The sequence below is a fragment of the Bufo gargarizans genome, chromosome 3 (genome assembly GCF_014858855.1).
Source record: "Bufo gargarizans isolate SCDJY-AF-19 chromosome 3, ASM1485885v1, whole genome shotgun sequence".
NCBI classification, from domain to species: Eukaryota; Metazoa; Chordata; class Amphibia; order Anura; family Bufonidae; genus Bufo; species Bufo gargarizans.
The window spans coordinates 485000064-485019259 of NC_058082.1; the positions used below are offsets into that span (position 1 = coordinate 485000064).

At 45.1% G+C, this 19196-nt stretch overlaps 1 protein-coding gene across 1 annotated transcript in view; it reads left to right on the forward strand.

Annotated features, from left to right (window-relative positions):
- LOC122931700 (myeloperoxidase-like) overlaps positions 1-19196 on the forward strand; it is a 52328-nt gene that overhangs the window by 21485 nt on the left and 11647 nt on the right. Inside the window, exons 6-9 of the mRNA XM_044285770.1 lie at positions 7669-7798; positions 10055-10246; positions 12353-12398; positions 14022-14291. Of these exons, the coding sequence (XP_044141705.1) occupies positions 7669-7798; positions 10055-10246; positions 12353-12398; positions 14022-14291 (638 nt within the window). The remainder of the gene's footprint in view (positions 1-7668; positions 7799-10054; positions 10247-12352; positions 12399-14021; positions 14292-19196) is intronic.

Here is a 19196-nt window from a genome sequence, read left to right on the forward strand (position 1 = left end):
CCAGGGTAAACAATCCGCAGAAATATACTGCTCAGAATTTCGGAGATGGGCAGTTGATACTGGTTGGAATGATGCTGCGCTCCGAAGTCAATTTTGCCATGGTCTTTCAGAGGGATTGAAAGATGCATTTGCCTTTCATGAGAGGCCTATTTCTTTGGACTCTGCTATGTCTCAGGCCGTTCGTATTGACAGGCGTCTTAGAGAGAGAGGAGAGATGTCCCCTTCCTGTCATACTCAGTCCCAGGACAGTGCAGCGGTCCCGTTCTGTGCGCAGGGGTCTCAGTCGCCGTCAGCCCCTTCTGAGCAGGAGCCCATGCAGCTGGGGTTGATTGCTTCTGACAATAGAAGATTCAGCTCGCATGGGAGGGTTTGTTTTTGTTGTGGAGGTATAAATCATTTGGCAAATATTTGTCCCTCTAGGAGATTCAGGCAGTTTTCTGGGAGTAATAAAGAAACAAACAGGAAAAAATCTTTTAAAAATGTTCCGTCTGTTACTATTGGCAGGGTTGAGGCGGAAATTGAAGGTTTTCCATTTGCTTGTAGTTCCCGTTTTGCCCTGCCGGCTAGGGTGGCGCTAGAGAGCAAGAACATTTTTTGTGAGATTTTTGTGGATAGTGGAGCAGCGGTCAATCTCATTGATAATCAATTTGCGATAACTCATGGTTTCCAGGTGCGCACCTTGGAAAGGATATTCCTGTTTTTGCTATCGATTCCGCTCCACTTTCTCAAAAATCATTAAAGGGCATAGTTCACAATATCCGTTTAATTGTGAGTGATGCTCATGTTGAGGATGTGTCATGTTTCGTCCTTAGCGGTTTACCCACCCCTCTGGTGTTGGGGCTGCCCTGGCTCACTAAGCATAACCCCACCATTGATTGGCAAGCGAGGCAAATAAATGGTTGGAGTGACTTTTGCAGAGAGAATTGCCTCATGACATCTGTTTCTGAGGTTGCTACTAAGACTGTACCATCTTTTCTCTCTGAATTTTCGGATGTCTTCTCTGAGAGTGGAGTTCAGGATTTGCCCCCGCACAGGGAGTACGATTGCCCTATTAATCTCATCCCAGACGCCAAGCTGCCTAAATCTCGTTTATACAATCTTTCCCAACCTGAGAGGATCGCTATGCGTGCTTATATCTCTGAGAGTCTGAGAAAGGGACACATACGACCCTCAAAGTCACCTGTTGCCGCTGGTTTTTTCTTTGTTAAGAAGAAAGATGGTTCTTTAAGACCTTGTCTGGATTTCAGGGAGCTGAACAATATCACAATTCGTGACCCTTATCCGCTTCCTCTGATCCCGGACCTATTTAACCAGGTTGTTGGGGCTAAAGTCTTTTCCAAATTAGATTTAAGAGGGGCATACAACCTGGTCAGGGTCAGAGAAGGGGACGAATGGAAGACGGCCTTCAATACCCCTGAGGGTCATTTTGAAAATGTGGTTATGCCTTTTGGTTTGATGAATGCCCCAGCCATTTTTCAGCATTTCGTGAACAGCATTTTTTATCATTTGATGGGAAAATTTGTATTGGTGTATTTGGATGACATTTTGATTTTTTCTCCCGATTTCAAAACTCATAAGGAACATTTACGTCAGGTCTTGCTCATCCTGCGGGAGAATAAATTATATACGAAACTGGAAAAATGTGTGTTTGCGGTTCCAGAAATTCAATTTCTGGGGTTTCTTCTCTCTGCTTCTGGTTTTCGCATGGACCCCGAGAAGGTCCGCGCTGTGCTTGAGTGGGAGCTTCCTGAGAATCAAAAGGCGCTGATGCGTTTTTTGGGCTTTGCCAATTATTACAGGAAGTTCATTTTGAATTATTCTTCTATTGTTAAACCACTCACTGATATGACCAGAAAGGGGGTAGATTTTTCTTCTTGGTCAGTAGAGGCGCGTAAGGCTTTTTCTGATATCAAGGAGAGTTTTGCTTCCGCTCCCATCTTGGTGCAACCTGATGTTATAAACATCCACAGTTTGGGACTTTCTCGGGAGAGGGGTCTTCTGGTTTACCTGATGAGGACAGATTCTCCTCGTCTTTGTCATCTATTTGGCAAAAGATTCAAGATAATCTAAAGAGCATGAGTGAGAGATATAAGCGTGTGGCTGATAAGAGACGTGTGCTTGGTCCGGACCTGAATGTTGGTGATCTGGTGTGGTTGTCTACCAAGAATATCAAATTGAAGGTTCCCTCCTGGAAGTTGGGTCCTAGGTTTATTGGGCCTTACAAAATCCTGTCTGTCATCAATCCTGTTGAATACCGTCTTGATCTTCCTCAGACTTGGAAGATCCATAATGTTTTTCATAAGTCCTTATTGAAACCTTATGTTCAACCCATTGTACCCTCGCCTTTGCCTCCTCCTCCGATTATGGTTGATGGGAATCTTGAATTTCAGGTCTCTAGGATTGTGGATTCTCGTCTTGTCCGCAGTTCTCTTCAGTACCTTGTTCAGTGGGAGGGGTATGGTCCTGAGGAGAGGATGTGGGTCCCAGTGACGGACATTAAGGCCTCTCATCTCATCAGGGCTTTCCATAGGTCCCATCCTGAGAAGGTGGGTTCTGAGTGTCTGGAGTCCACTCGTAGAGAGAGGGGTACTGTCACAACCAGACAGCTGAAAAGCTCTGACAGAGGCCTTTCAGAACCTCCTCCTTGAGTTTCTGTGTTGTGGTATTCAGCTCCTCCTCTCGTTAGCCTCTCTCAGCTGTCATGTGTTGGACTAATTGCTTCCCTTTAAATTCTTCCCCAGAAGGCTTTTCTGGGCGGCTTATACTACTTCCTGGAGTGTGTGTGCACGCTGACTCTGTCCTCCTGTTTGCTTCAAAGCTAAGTGTTGTACCTTTATCTGTTATTTTCTGTTTGCTGGATCCCAGGTGACCCTGACTCCCTCCGTATCTTGTGTAGGGAGCCGGTGGTCGTGTCCCCTCACTATTGTAGGGTGCTCAGGGCTTTATAGTCAAGGTTCGTGGATATGCAAACCTCTACCATTCGGATCTTTGCATAGGCTGAGCAGCCAGGGAAAGTGCCAGGTCTTCTGCAGGGGTCTCCCTTGGTTCCTTAGTTTTTGGATCCAGCGAGTCGTTTATACATGTTGCTTTGCCTTGTTTCCTGTACACCGTCCGTGACAGCCATTCATTCTCTCTGGTAGCCCTGATCTCTCCAAAGGATCCAAGAAGCCACAGGCATAGGCTGCAAAGGTAATTAACAGCAATCAATGGGACAAGCAATCTAACGATCGCATCTTCAAGTCCCCTAAGAGGACTTAATTTAAATGTAAAAAAAGGACTTTTGCACTTTTTTTTAAAGAAAACCAATCCAAAAATGTTCCCTTTTGGGTGGTGATTTTGAGTAATTCTAAACTAATTGCAAAAGTTTGGGATTAGAATTTTTGGGGAAATTCATAACAAACTTCATATAGAATTGATCTGCTCATCTGTAGCCAAAATGATACCAAAAGGTGGCTGTAATGATTACCATATCAATGGATAACAGGTGAGTATATTTTTTTAGGCGAATCAAAATACATGTATACAAAAAATGAAGCAATCTTTGAGTGGGGATATAAACTCAGTGGGCTAGATTTATCATGACTCTGACAGCTCACTCCACTTTAACATATGGCTAAAGTCAGTTTTAGCCAAGTCAGATTTATGATCGGCCCTTTAAGACTGTAATAAATGTGGTTTGACGGTAGCAGTTTATCAGTCAGTAAGCAGCTTTACAAAAGTCGCACATCTTTGCGATAAAGTCGCACGTTTTTATGAAAAAGTCACATGTTCTATTAAAAAGTCTCATAAAGATAAGCATGGTCCTCACTGGAGTGAAATTGCGACTTTTTTGTGACTTTTTTGCGACTTTTTAAATAGTCCCAATAGTAAATCTGTCTAGAGATTCATTTACATAGTGAAAACTGGCGAGCATAGTGCAGAGCCGAAAAAAGTTGCAAATTTGTCCGCAGTTTTAGCGTTTGGGACTTTTTTGGGGACTTTTTCACTCCATTATTCTGACCTGAGCTAATGATCAATCTGGCCCAGTGTATTGAACATTCCAAATGCAAATGCTAGATTGATGAAGGATAGCAAAAAATGCAGTGTAAAAGTTTGGAAATACATACAGAATGTGAACATGTAGAAATGTTTGATACATTTTTGGTATAAAGAGGTTGGAAGTGAAAATGGTACGTTACAAAGATAAAAATATACAGTACAGACCAAAAGTTTGGACACACCTTCTCATTCAAAGAGTTTTCTTTATTTTTATGACTATGAAAATTGTAGATTCACACTGAAGGCATCAAAACTATGAAGTAACACATGTGGAATTATATACATAACAAAAAAGTGTGAAACAACTGAAAATATGTCATATTCTAGGTTCTTCAAAGTAGCCACCTTTTGCTTTGATAACTGCTTTGCACACTCTTGGCATTGTCTTGATGAGCTTAACAATGAAAAAGGACTATACAGTGCGGTCTTCATTATTGAATGAAACGCAGCTGTGGACTTATTAGCCGCGCAGGTCTTCACCGCAGCATTGGTGCAACTCACCAGCAGCATGGCTTTTCCGTGTGGGGGTGCCCTAGGGCAGAGTGGCCTGGGTATACCTGATTTACAGCAATACTTGACAAAATAATTTGTAGTGAATAAAATTTCTTGGCTAACTTCGGCAAAGTTCAATATATATCAGAGATCAGCAAAGATCACTTTGCTGATCTCTGATATACATTCTACATAATAAAAGCCCTGTGTGCGTGCGCTGTGTCCGTGTGTGTGTGCCGATTTTTACACTTGGCATGAGCAGCGACACGGCGCTCCACAGGCTGCCTGCACTGCCCACCAGTGGCGTACTAAGAGGGGGGGGGGCGTGGGGGGTGGTCCGCCTCGGGTGCTGGCTCTCAGGGGCTGCCAGAGGCCAGAAGCAATGACTGCTTCCATCAATACAGATGGAAGCGCTCATTGCTGGGAGCTGGGTCCTGTCACTCACCGCTCAGCTTCCCGCGCTCTTCCCCTCCTTCAGGCCGGTGGTGCTCTGAATGGTGAAGCAGGGAGACTTCTTTCTGCTCCACCATTTAGCCTGCAGACACAGATCACGCTGCCAGCCTGTGTGGGCAGAGCCTCCAGACCAGAAATCTGCATCAGCTCTGCCCACACAGTGCTGCAGAGCGATCTGTGCCTGCAGGGGAGAGAGGACTGTGAGCTTCAGGAACGGGAGAAGGTGAGTAGTTAGTGTGTGTAGTTTTTTTTGTTAGTTTTTTTATGCAGAAGGGGCAAAGAGGACTTTATCACTATGGAGGGGGCAGAGAGGACTTTATCACTATGGAGGGGGCAGAGAGGACTTTATCACTATGGAAGGGGCAGAGAGGACGTTATCACTGTGAGGGGGCAGAGAGGACTTTATCACTATGGAAGGGGCAGAGAGGATTTTATCACTATGGAGGGGGGACAGAGGACTTTATCACTATGGAGGGGGCACAGAGGACATTACTAATGTCAAGGGGGCACAATGGGCATTTCTACTATGGAGAAGGCACAGAGCCAGAGGGCATTAATCCATTGAGGGGGCACAGTGGGCATTAATACTGTGAAGGAGGCACAGTGGGTATTATTACTCTGAACGGGGCACAATGGCGATTTCTACTATAGAGGGGGCACAGAGGGCATTACTAGCACAGTGGGCATTACTACTATTAAGGGGGCACAATGGGGATTATTATTGTAAAGGGGGCACAAAGAGGGCATTGCAACTGTGAAAGGTTCACATAGAGGGCATAACTACTGTGAGAGGGCACAATGTGGGTATAACTACTGTGAGGGGGCACACATCTGTACAACACAACTGTGAGGGGGTACAATTTTCTAAAACTATTGGGGGGAGAGGTGCCAGAGAAAGGACCCTCCCCGGGTGCCAAACACCCTAGGCTCGCTACTGCCGCCCACACCTGCGCACCAGCCAATCACCGCCGCCGCTCGCAGTTTATGGTGTGCTCCACGTCGGAGCGCCGCCATTACTGTCCATGCATCACAGAGCTGCACAGTCCCAGCACTATCAGCCACAGAGAGCAGCCCCTGCCAGCAGTCTCACCTACCAGTCACTGCCAGCATCCTCCTCACCATCAGTCAGTGCCACCAGCCACAGCCACCAGTCACAGTGCCAGCAGTCTCAGCACCACCAGTCAGTGCCAGCCGTAGCAGTATGTACAGCCCTATGCAGTCACTGTATTATATTACATCGGGCCCCACTCACTGTAGTATTAATAGGTAACGTGTTTTAAACTATAGTAATTCTTTGCAGCATAAATAAATCCATGTAGTACGGTACTCACTTGAAACTCCTGTAGGCAGGCTGGGCGGCGGCAGCGTAACATCATTCACTACATCACGCGCCTGCTCCACCTGCTTCATTCATAAAGTGGGAGGAACAGGCATGTGACGTAGTGAATGACGTTACGCTGCTGTAAAGGGTTACTATAATTTAAAACAGCTCCCATGCCTACACATTACCTATTAATACTACAGTGAGCGGGGCCCGGTGTAATAGAATACAGTGACTGCATCGGGCCCCACTGCCATTACAACACCAGATGCCGGCCCCCATCCCCTGCATTGGGGGTCATTCAATATTTTACACAGGGACACTGTTATGGGGGGGGATCTGTGGATGACACTGTTTTGGGGGGGAATCTGTGGATGACACATATATAGCATAAGATGCTATATATGTGTCATCCACAGATCCCCCCATGACGGTGTCATCCACAGATTCCCCCCATAACGGTGTCATCCACAGATTCCCCCCCCCCCCCGATAACGGTGTCATCCACAGAACCCCCCCCCCCGATAACGGTGTCATCCACAGATCCCCCCGATAACGGTGTCATCCACAGATCCCCCCCCATAATGGTGTCATCCACACATCCTCCATAATAGTGTCATCCATAGACCACAATTAGTTCAAAACCCACCAAAAGCACACCTGTTGGTTCAAAATATTTTTTTCTTATTGTCCTCCTCTAAAACCTAGGTGCGTCTTTTGGTCTGATGCGTCCTATAGGGCGAAAAATATGGTAATTACTATAAAAAATAAAATAAAAACAGCAGGCTGTTCACCCACCGGAATAGCTTGCCGGAGAAGGCTTGCGCTAATGTAAAAGTAGCCTAAGAGGCCATAAACACTTATTTAAGCCGCATTATTATCAGTAAGATAAGAACTGAGCTATAATGAGTGTTTATAAAGTCAGAGAGCAGAGATAAGGAGTCCATCAGCTCCTGGTCTGATGGAAAAGACAGAAAATCTACAGGCTGCTTCTAGAGCATGTCAACTCTGTACAGACAAAAGGGCTCTATATTTTTAATAAAGACCAATTGAAAAAATGAGTACAATGCAATAATAAAGACAAATGACCCTAAGTTGTACATAGACTTTAAATGAGCTGCCCAGAATTAGAAAAAAACAACTGCTTTTCAGCAAAAACAGAGCCTATCCACAGTTAGTGTATTGCACTGTATAGCCCTCTTGACCTCAATATATTGTACCTATGCTGCAATCCCAGATACAGTCTATGAAAAGCTGTTTCTATAAAAAAAAAAGTTTGAATTGTGAACAACCTCTTTAAGAATGTATTCCTTACTGTTCACTAATACATAGAAATATATACATATATTAGTTTTTTTTTACAGAAAGACAGCAATTCTCGGTGCATCCAACACTGCATACAAACGCCTTCTCGAGCAAGAATACGAGGATGGTATATCACTGCCACGAGGCTGGACTCAAAGCCGTCCCATCAATGGGTTTACACTACCATTGGTAAGAATATCTTACACACTATAGTTGCATAGTTCATAAGGTTGAAAACAAACATCCATCTGGAGCAACCTATAATCCTACTGTGTTGATCCAGTGAAAGGCAAAACACCTATGAGATGGTTTCCAGTAGCCCAGTATTGGAGGAACATCTCATTCCTGACTCCAAATATAGCAATCAGAATAAGGCTGGTTTCACACGGGCGTTGCGGATTGGAGCCGGATGCGTTCAGAGTGCGTTCAATGAAACTCACACTATTTTGCAAGCAAATTCAGTCAGTTTTGTCTGCGATTGCGTTTAGTTGTTCAGTTTTTTCCGCGCGGGTGCAATGCGTTTTAAAGCGTTTTTCACGGGCGTGATAAAAAACTGAAGGTTTACAAACAACATCTCTTAGCAACCATCAGTGAAAAACGCATCGCACTCGCACTTGCTTGCGGATGCAATGCGTTTTTCACGCAGCCCCATTCCCTTCTATGGAGCCAGGGCTGCGTGAAAAACGCTGAATATAGAACATGCTGCGATTTTTTACGCAACACAGAACTGATGCGTGAAAAACAACGCTCATGTACACAGACCCATTGAAATGAATGGGTCAGGATTCAGTGCGGGTGCTATGCGTTCACGTCACGCACTGCACCCGCGCGGAAAACTCGCTCGTGTGAAAGGGGCCTAAGTCTGTCTCAGTGGGAGTTTTAGCCAGCGCTCTACTATTTGTAACATAAATGTACTTTCTGTTTCTCTGCCCAAATGTATGACGATATTGAACTTAAATTGCCATCCCTCTTCCCAAGCCTCCAGCTTCCCCAAAATATTCAGCAATACTATATTATCATCCTCTTTGTGGATCACTTTGCATTAGCATAGTATTATCTGCAAATACTGGAATTCTGCTGCAAAACCCCCCAGCAAGGCCATTAGTAAACATATAAAAAAAGTACAGGGTTCAATATTGACCCCTGTGGCACCCCACTGGTGACTGTGACCCAGTCTGCAGATGGACCATTAATAGCCACCCTCTGAGACAGTAGTTAACCCATGTACACATAGTCTCACCTAGTCCCAGCATTCTTATTTTATGTACCATCCTTCCACAGCATTACCCTGGTACAGTCCACAACGTATCTCCTCATGGAGATAAGATTACCTTGAAATAACCAATCCCTTATGAATCCATGCTTTTCTAATAATCTTCCATGCAGGGGTGAAAGAATGGAATTAGGGTTTGGGGTGTTTTCAGTAACTTGCATAGTAATTTGGGGGTTACTACTTGTACAACTACATTGTTTCAGGCTAGCCATTATATACACAGTTTGAGAGGCCCATCATTTCTATTTGAACCCATAATATGCCTTTAAAGCTTATGTAGTTTGCTGGATTTGTCACAGTGAAGTGAATGTAATGGCATTATGTAGGAGGGCGTACTGTGCCCCCCCCCCCTCCGCTCGCCAGCTGCAGCCCATGATTTGCAGAAACATCAGATTTGTCTATTAAAGGGGCTGTCTAGCCTTTTACATCCATGGCCTATCCCTGAGATATCAGCTGTTCTGTAGTGGCTCCGGCACTGGAACTAGTACATGTTGCTGGTTACTGCAGCGCTGCTCCAAGTCACTTCAATGGCAGTAACCAGCTCCATACACTATACAATGGATGGAGCTGTGCAGTTCCCATGCCAATGTCCAGTGACAGAGCTACTCCTGAACAGCTGTTAGTCCCCCACATATCTGATAATGATGGTCTACCCTGATGACACTGGGCAACATATGGGTTGATGTTATTGAGGTAAGAATTTTTCCATAACATACGAGATGAGCGAAGTTTAGAAAACTTGGATTCAGCTGCGTCGCCAAATTTCACAAATATATTCGGTTCATGACTAATTACTGGTCATGAAGCTAATTTCTTAGATAAATAATTAGGGCTTTCAGTGTTAAAATAGGGGGGGAAAAAAAATCATACTCATCCATTTGAGCGTGAAAAGGCAGCCACAGCCATCTTGATTGACGATCCTGTGCGATTACCTTATCACGCTGGCCGGCAGGGTGACATCTACATCATTGCACACAAGATTTTAGGCGGGATCTTTGCGCTCAAATGGATGAAGTGAGTATGTTTTTTTTGGGTTTTTTTTACCACCATTACAGGGAAAATGTTATGGTTACCGTGTTCCCTGAAATTCGGATCGAAGTCCACTTCGGATACTTCGATTCGCTCATCACTATTTGGCATGCTTATAACATAATGACTTTTTTTTGCAACAGACACGTGAAGTATCAAATCAAATGGTTACATTGAATCTGGGTGACCCTCTATCTCGTATGGTCGCGCAATTTGGTCAGTTTTTGGATCATGACATTGGCCTCACTGTTGATACACTATTCACCTCATCGTTTTCTCAGAATGAGGAATGTGCTAAGACCTGCGTCAACACATACCCTTGTTTCCCTTTAATGGTAAGACTTTTTTCATTGACGCATTCACATATCAATGCTCTGGTTATTTTCCTGAGGAAATTGTAAGATTAGAATATAATCATATTTCAGAATTTGACATGTATCTGTCTTTTTGTGCTGGACATTTTTCATAAAGTGACAAGTTTTTCATGTTTGACACGGACCCCATACACTCTCATCAGAGCCATGTGTACGGAGCCGGTACAGATGTGCATGGAGGCCATACTGCTCCTAGTACTGAGCCACATGGAGTCTGTGTACTGCCATATAGACAGCAATGCATCTACAGGTAATAGCTCCATAATGTGTCATCAGATTTGTATGGAATCTGACAGAATGAATCCTCTGTTTGCCTCTATACGTTTCTGCGGGTAGAGTAAAGGCCACATGCAGTTTGAATAGGAATCCTATGCATGAAGCCTTAGCTTCTAAGATGCAATTTGTCAGCATGTTTAATCAATATATATATAAAGAAGGACATGTATATGTATGTGTGTACGTTCCGCGATTACTCAAAAGCGCAACCATTGATTTCAACGAAACTTGGTATACACATCCCTTGCTACCTGGAAAGAAATCTTGTGGGGTCACAGCTCTCTAGGACGTACCGTTCCTGAGATATTCCCAAAAAATGACCTGCATTAGCCAATAGAAGCCTGCAGGTCTTTCTCTTCATATCCCAACTGCCACATACACGGTCACATGTCCCTTATCAGCCAATAGAAGCTTGCAGGCTCTTAGTCTCCACATACACACAGTTTTACTCCAGGTTTCCATAACAACCCAGCCATTTTTCTTCACTGCTGTAAGTCAGCTTTAAACTAGGGCTACACGACAACAATAAGTCGCACAACACATAGGGCACAACTACACTGCTACATGCATCCATCTTGGATGGATTTTTAGCAACTGTTGTATCGCAGTCGCAGCATGTCATAGCCTATCATTATAAAAATTGTTGTGCGACATTGGTACGACAAAATGTCGGGCGACACATGTCGTCGTGTAGACCTAGCCTTAAAGGGACAGGGAGCTATGAAGGTAATTGATATGGGGGCAGGGGCACCGTTAAAAAGGCAGGGTCCACTATTAAACAGGCAGCTGCTGTGGAGGTCACTGTTAAAGGGACAGGCATTGTGGAGCTCACTGTTAAAGGGGCGGACGCTGTTGAGGTCACTGTTAAAGGGGAGGGTGCTGTGAAGTTCACTGTTAAAGGGGTGTGCACTGTGGAGGTCCCTGTTAAAGGGGCGAGCACTGTGGAGGTCACTGTTAAAGGGGCAGGCACTGTGGAGGTCACTGTTAAAGGGGTGGGCACTGTGGAGGTCACTGTTAAAGGGGCGGGCACTGTGGAGGTCACTGTTAAAGGGGCGGGCACTGTGGAGGTCACTGTTAAAGGGGCGGGCACTGTGGAGGTCACTGTTAAAGGGGCGTTTACTGTGAATGTTACTGTTAAAGGGGCGGGCACTGTGGAGGTGATTGTTAAAGGGGGGGATGCTGTGGAGCTCAGCTCACTGTTAAAGTGGCGGTCACTGTCAAGTCAGCAGGGTACTGTGAGGTTACTGTTAAGGGAGTGCGGTACTGTGGAGGTCACTGTTAAAGGCATGGGTGCTGTGGAGGTCTCTGTTAAGTGGGCAGGAAACAGTGAAGGTCACAGATAAGGGGACGTCCCCTATGGAGATCAGTGTTAAGGGGCGGGTCTCTGTATAGGGCACTGTTAAGGGGGCGGGCCCCTGATGAGGTCAATGTCAAGGGAGTGGGGTGCTGTGAAACTCACTGTTAAAGGGGCAAACTGCTGTGAAGGTCAAAGTTAAGGGTATGGGCTGCTGTGGATGTCCAATTTTAAGGAGGCAGGGCACTGTGGGGGGTCACTGTTAAGGGGTGAGTGGCTGTGGAGTTCACTGTTAAGGATGCAGAGTACTGTAGAGGTTACTGTTATGGGGGATACTGTCTATCTTTTAACAACACGCACAAACACTAAATGAAATAGATGAAATATACCCGTGCAAATCCGGCTCCTTCTTCTAGTCAATATAATAAAATCAATAATCAAAAATGTCCATCAATTTGTTATAAAAGTATTTCTACATTGACTTCTTATATTTCCAGATTCCACCAACTGACCCTCGGTATGTCAATGGCAGTGAATGTATACAGTCATGTGAAAAAATTAGGACACCCTTTGAAAGCATGTGGTTTTTTGTAACATTTTTAATAAAAGGTTATTTCATCTCCGTTTCAACAATACAGAGAGATTAAAGTAATCCAACTAAACAAAGAAAACTGAAGAAAAGTCTTTTCAAGATCTTCTGTAAATGTCATTCTACAAAAATGCCTATTCTAACTGAGGAAAAAGATAGGACACCCTCACATGTATTCCCTCTTAAATTGGCTCAGATCTCACACAGGTATATCACACCAGGTGCACATAATTAGTAGATCGTTACTCTGCATGTTGAATGAGGCTTGCCCTATTTAAACCTCAGACATTTAGTTTGGTGTGCTCCTGACTGTTGAAGTGAGAGTGAGCACCATGGTGAGAGCAAAAGAGCTGTCAGAGGACTTCAGAAAAAAGATTGTAGCAGCCTATGAGTCTGGGAAGGGATTTAAAAAGATCTCAAAAGATTTTGAAATCAGCCATTCCACTGTCCGGAAGATAGTCTACAAGTGGAGGGCTTTCAAAACAACTGCCAACATGCCCAGGACTGGTCGCCCCAGCAAGTTCACCCCAAGAGCAGACCGCAAGATGCTAAAAGAGGTCTCCAAAAACCCTAAAGTGTCATCTCGAGAACTACAGCAGGCTCTGGCTACTGTTGATGTAGAAGTACATGCCTCTACAATCAGAAAGAGACTGTACAAGTTTAACTTGCATGGGAGGTGTGCAAGGAGGAAACCTTTGCTTTCCAAGAGAAACATCGAGGCCAGACTGACATTTGCCAGAGATAAAGTTGACAAAGACCAGGACTTCTGGAATAATGTTCTTTGGACAGATGAGTCCAAAATTGAATTATTTGGACACAACAGCAGAGGACATGTTTGGCGTAAACCAAACACAGCATTCCAAGAAAAGAACCTCATACCAACTGTGAAGCATGGAGGTGGAAGTGTCATGGTTTGGGGCTGCTTTGCTGCAGCAGGACCTGGTCAGCTCACCATCATAGAATCCACGATGAATTCTACTGTGTATCAGAAGGTGCTTGAAGAACATGTGAGACCATCAGTTAGAAAATTAAAGCTGAAGCGGAACTGGACCATGCAACATGACAATGACCCAAAACATACTAGTAAATCAACCAAAGATTGGCTGAAAAAGAAGAAATGGAGAGTCCTGGAATGGCCAAGTCAAAGTCCAGATTTGAATCCCATTGAGATGCTGTGGGGTGACTTGAAAAGGGCTGTACGTGCAAGAAACCCCTCAAACATCTCACAGCTGAAAAAGTTCTGCATTGAGGAGTGGGGTAAAATTTCCTCAGACCGATGTCGAAGACTGGTAGATGGCTACAAGAACCGTCTCACTGCAGTTATTTCAGCCAAAGGAGGTAACACTCGCTATTAGGGGCAAGGGTGTCCTATCTTTTTCCTCAGTTAGAATAGGCATTTTTGTAGAATGACATTTACAGAAGATCTTGAAAAGACTTTTCTTCAGTTTTCTTTGTTTAGTCGGATTACTTTAATCTCTCTGTATTGTTGAAACGGAGATGAAATAACCTTTTATTAAAAATGTTACAAAAAACCACATGCTTTCAAAGGGTGTCCTAATTTTTTCACATGACTGTATCTATGATTCGTACTGCATCAGTGTGCAGTCTGACAAGTCCCGTGCGTGAGCAGATTAATGGCTTGACTTCATTCATTGATGGAAGCCAGGTGTATGGAAGTGACCAGAATCTCGCCACCTTGCTTCGAAATAACACAAACCAACTGGGTCTTTTGGCTGTTAATCAGAACGCCACTGACAATGGATTTCCCTACCTGCCTTTTAGTGGGAATGGACCTGACCAATGTTCTAGGACCAACCCAACATTGGGAGTACCGTGTTTCCAAGCAGGTGAGTTTATAAAAGTTTTTTTGTGGTGCTTGTGGAATTTTTAAGTGTACCTACATAATAGATGGCAGTTGTTGCTTAGGCAGGTGTAGATGTATATTCTATGTAGTGCATCCAGAACTGTAATGTGTCTAACCAGAGTTTTGGGGTTGTGTAAAACTACCCTTTATGCCTTTTACAGTATCTCAAAAACTGAGCACACCCCCCACATTTTTGTAAATATTTTATTATATGTTTTCATGGGACAACACTGAAGATTTGACACTTTGATACAATATAAAGTAGTCAGTGTACAGCTTGTACAGTGTGAATATGGTGTGCCCTAAAAATAACTCAACATACAGCCATTAATGTTTAAACCTCTGGCAACAAAAGTGAGTACACCCCTAAGTGAAAATGGCCCAATTATGCCCAAGTAGCCATTTCCCCTTCCCAGTGTCATGTGACTTGTTAGTGTTACAAGGTCTCAGGTGTGAATTGGGGGCAGGTGTGTTAAATTTCCTGTTATCGCTCTCACACTCTCTCATGCTGGTCACTGGAAGTTGAACATGGCACCTCATGGCACAGAACTCTCTGAGGATCTGAAAAAAAGAATTGTTGCTCTACATAAAGATGGCCTAGGCTATAAAAAGATTGCCAGCACCCTGAAACGGAGCTGCAGCACGGTGGCCATACAGCGGTTTAACAAGACAGGCTCCACTGAGAACAGGCCTCGCCATGGTCGACCAAAGAAGTTCAGTGCATGTGCTCAGCGTCATATTCAGAGGTTGCTGCAGAGGTTAAATGGGTGGGGGGTCAGCCTGTCAGTTGTCAGACGTACACTGAATCAAATTGATCTGCCTGGCTGTTGTCCCAGAAGGAAGCCTCTTCTAAAGATGATGCACAAAAAAGCCTATAAACAGTTTGCTGAAGACAAGCAGACTAAATTCATGGATTACTGGAACCAAGTCCTCTGGTCTGATGAGACCAAGATAAACGTATTCATTTAATTTTGTGTCAAGCGTGTGTAAGGGTGTAATCATGATTCACCAATGCTATTGAATGTAAAGTGTATTATGACTGCAATGTCTCTCTTCTGCCATTAGATGCGACAAAGTACATATAAAGTTACAATGTAGTTGTTCAGTATAGAAAAGTTTATATATGTTTTACCTTTCAAAGTTCAAATAATGCTAATTTAGGGGCTTAGTAGGACCATCAGAAGGGTGATAGTTAACTGTAATTGCAGGTTTGAGGCCGTCTTCCTGGGAAGGGGAGGAGTTTCCTGGCAGAGCAGGAAGTGACCAGACGGAGGCTGCCTGGTGAATGCTGAGGACATCAGGAGAGAACTTTTGTGGAGCTGGAAGAGGATTTACGGCTCACAGTAGAGTCTGGCAACAGCACCTAAGGAATATTCGCAGCGACGCCTCTGAGAATCATGTGACTGTACGGTCCAGTTCGGGAGTGGACCAATGGATCAGGGAGAAAACACCTAGAGTCCGCCTAAGTATCCAAAGAACTATAAGTGCGGCTTCGCCGCGTCACATCACATTGCACTGTTCCAGTGACACTTTTGGACATATATGAAAGCTGCAGGATACAGACTTCACCTTCTTTGGATTACAAATAGTATTGTGCAATACTTAGGGTGCATCCCAATGTTAAAGCTTGCTCAGGAACATTCAGGCGCATCCAGGCTGCTTTATGGACATTGGAGAAAATCACGCAAGTACTGGGTTAGTGTTAGGCAGCATTATCCTTACTGTGTGTTTATGCTCTGTTACCAATCTGTTTATGTATGATCAGCTACTTTTTCACTATAACTGTTCAGTAAACGCAAGTGTTGTAAAAGAACCACTGTTTGTGTCTGTGTGGCATCGTGTACCCTCTGAATCTGTGGGCTCAGCCCTCAGTACTCTTTTATTTGGCGCTGCAAGCAGGGTACATTGATCGCCATGCAAAACGCAACTGGTTCCGAGGCGGCTCCGGCCGTGGCCCCCATCACCCCTCCTGTCGTGGGAGTAGCTCTGACCATGTGTTTGCCCGCAGGAGCAATATTAAACCAGCTAGTGCAGTTTGACGGCCAAAATATGTTGTTAGAAGACTGGGCTGCACATCTTAAAAGCGCCCTCAGGTTGTACAATTTGACTGCGGATCTACAATCGGAAGTGGCACTGAACACCCTGGAAGGGAATGCTATACGCACTGTAATACAACATCCGGAGGACGAAAGGAAGACACTGGATGCTATATTCTCGATACTCGAGTCTATTTACGGAGAAACGGCCGGTACTGGCACCCTGAGGTCCCGCTTCTTCACTCGCTTCCAGCGTGAAGATGAGACTATTCCCCAGTTTGCTAACGCCCTCCAAGTGATGTGGGCCCATATACAGAAGAGAGAGGCCAGTGGTGCTAACATGCTTGGAAATGAAGATCAAATCAGTTCGTCCTTGGATTGCGCAGCCCTCCTCTTCGCCAGGCTTTTAGGGAACGTATCCTGGTGGATGCTATGTTGCAGTTTCCAAGATACAAGCTGAGGCTGTGGCCCGAGACAAAGAAGAGGCATATGGAGCTTGCACCATGAGGATTCAGACTGATGGGGGGGGGGGGTGGATCTGCGAGAGACAGTGAAGGCACTTAGTGCCTCCCTGGGAGAAATTCAGAGACAGTTGGCACAGTTACAGGCTCCATCAATTACCCCAGTTCAGCCTGATTACTGGCAAAGCGGTGCAGCCCCCATGGGTCCCCCTCCTATATCGATAAAATCAAGGGGCTGGAGTGAGAGACTCTACCAGGCACTGGGCTGGCCTGGCACCACTCACAGAGACACAGTTGTGTGGTCCTCCAAAGGACTGGAAAACGAGGGGGCCGCAGTGTTGGATTTGCTGAGAAAGAACACATGCCCACAAAGGGTCCTGCATCCATAACATACCGTTAAACAGGAACCCCTCACGGTAGTGGGGCACACCGCGGGGAAGGGTACCCCTAACGACCCCCGGGACCTGGTGACCGAAAGCCCTTACCTAAAAGTGCAGATTGAAGAACAGATGGTGGGATGTCTTATAGACACAGGGTCAGAAGTAACCACGATGCCAGTGGAGTTCTTTGAGAGACACTTCGGCCACCGGACAGAAATAATAGTAAGTGCAGGGACATCCCTGCATTAACCCCTACATGTTCTGCTACTTAGTTTATTATGTTTGGACCCATGAAGGTCCGCTTTAACGTTTAATACAAATACAGGAGGCTGGGTGCAGAATCACATAGCTGTAGCCCAGCCTCTATGAAAGGAAGCTGCGATTAGCGCCAGTTAACTTCTCAGGTGCCACACGTTGCCGCTGATCGTGACTTCCTGTCAGAGGCAGGGTGCCGGCTGTGTGATTCTGCCGCCGACACACCCGCCTCTTGTATTAAACATTAATTATTATTGGTGGCGCAGTGCACGCTCCCCAGTATTAAAAACATTGGTGGCAAAGTGCACCCTCACTCCCCCCCCCATTATTTAACTAATTGGTGGCGCAGTGCACCCTCACTCCCCACCCCCCAGTATTAAAATCATTGGTGGCATAGTGCGCCCCCCCAATCCCACCTCCCCTCCTCTTCATTGATGGCAGTGGCAGCTTCTGATCGGAGTCCCAGCAGTGTAATCCTGGGGCTCCGGTCGGTTACCATGGCAGCCAGGACGCTACTGAAGCCCTGGCTGCCATGGTCAGCTCCCTGCTGCTATGTATACTATGCACAGGGCAGCAGGGAGAGTGTGACATCCTATTCACACTAATAGATCTCTATTAGGGTGAATAGGACAAGGGATTATGGCTATTAAATAAAAAATAAATAAAAAAAGTTTAAAAAAAACAACTAAATATTAAGTATAGATCACCCCCCTTTCCCAATTTTACATATAAAATATAAACAATAAATAAATAACTATATCATATATTGCCACGTCCGAAAAGTCCAAACTATTAAAATATAAGAAAAAAAAATCTCATATGTGGTGAACGCTGTAACAGAAAAAGGTTTTGTTTTTCAAAAATGAAAATGCACAGAATATCGGTATAAGTTATCGGCTATCGGCCTGAAAGTTCACAGGTTATTGGTATCGGCTCTAAAAAATCAATATCGGTCAATCCTTAGTGCTTGTAGAGAAACCGTCTCTGTGTGGAGCTCCTGTTGTATTGGGGATGAACGTCCTGCGTGAACTGGACCAGCTCATGTTTACAAAGGAGGGCCCAAGCTATTGGAAGAAAATGACTGCTCACAAGCCTACCCAGAAGGCATTCCAGAGGTTGATCCAGACGTGCAGTATCTGCAAAAGCACCCCTGAAGATAAGCCGGTGGAAGCAGTGTGTGGCCCATATGGATGAGCCTGTACTGTACCTCCGCGACAGGAGAAGATGATACAGATGTCTGTCGGAAGCTGGTGGAAACTGAATGGGATAGGGGTGCTGATAAAGCCTCTAGGCATGTTTGAAGCCAGACGGAGCCCAGTGGTCGCCAGGACCATTGTGACAGTAATGGACGGCCATGTGTTAGTCCGGTGTGTCAACATACACGACCATGAAGTTACCTTCTATGCTGGGGAGAAAGTGGTGCATGTGCTGCAAGGAGAACCACTCGCAGGTACCCAATTCGCCCTATGGGCTGTTGAAAATGCCGCCTGAACCTTGGCAGTGGTCCAGAACACGGTGGAGGAATGTCCAGCGGATCTTGGAGCAAATGGAGATTGATGCAAACCAATTCACCGCTGATCAGATGGAGAAGATTGAAGCAGTACTATGGGAGATACAATCTACCTTTTCCCGGTGTGAAGAGGACTTCGGGTGCACAACTGCTATAGAACATGAAATGCTGATTGGGGATACTCCCCCAATTCGAGAAAGGTACCGGCAGATTCCGCCTACTCTCTACCAAGAAGTGAAAATGATG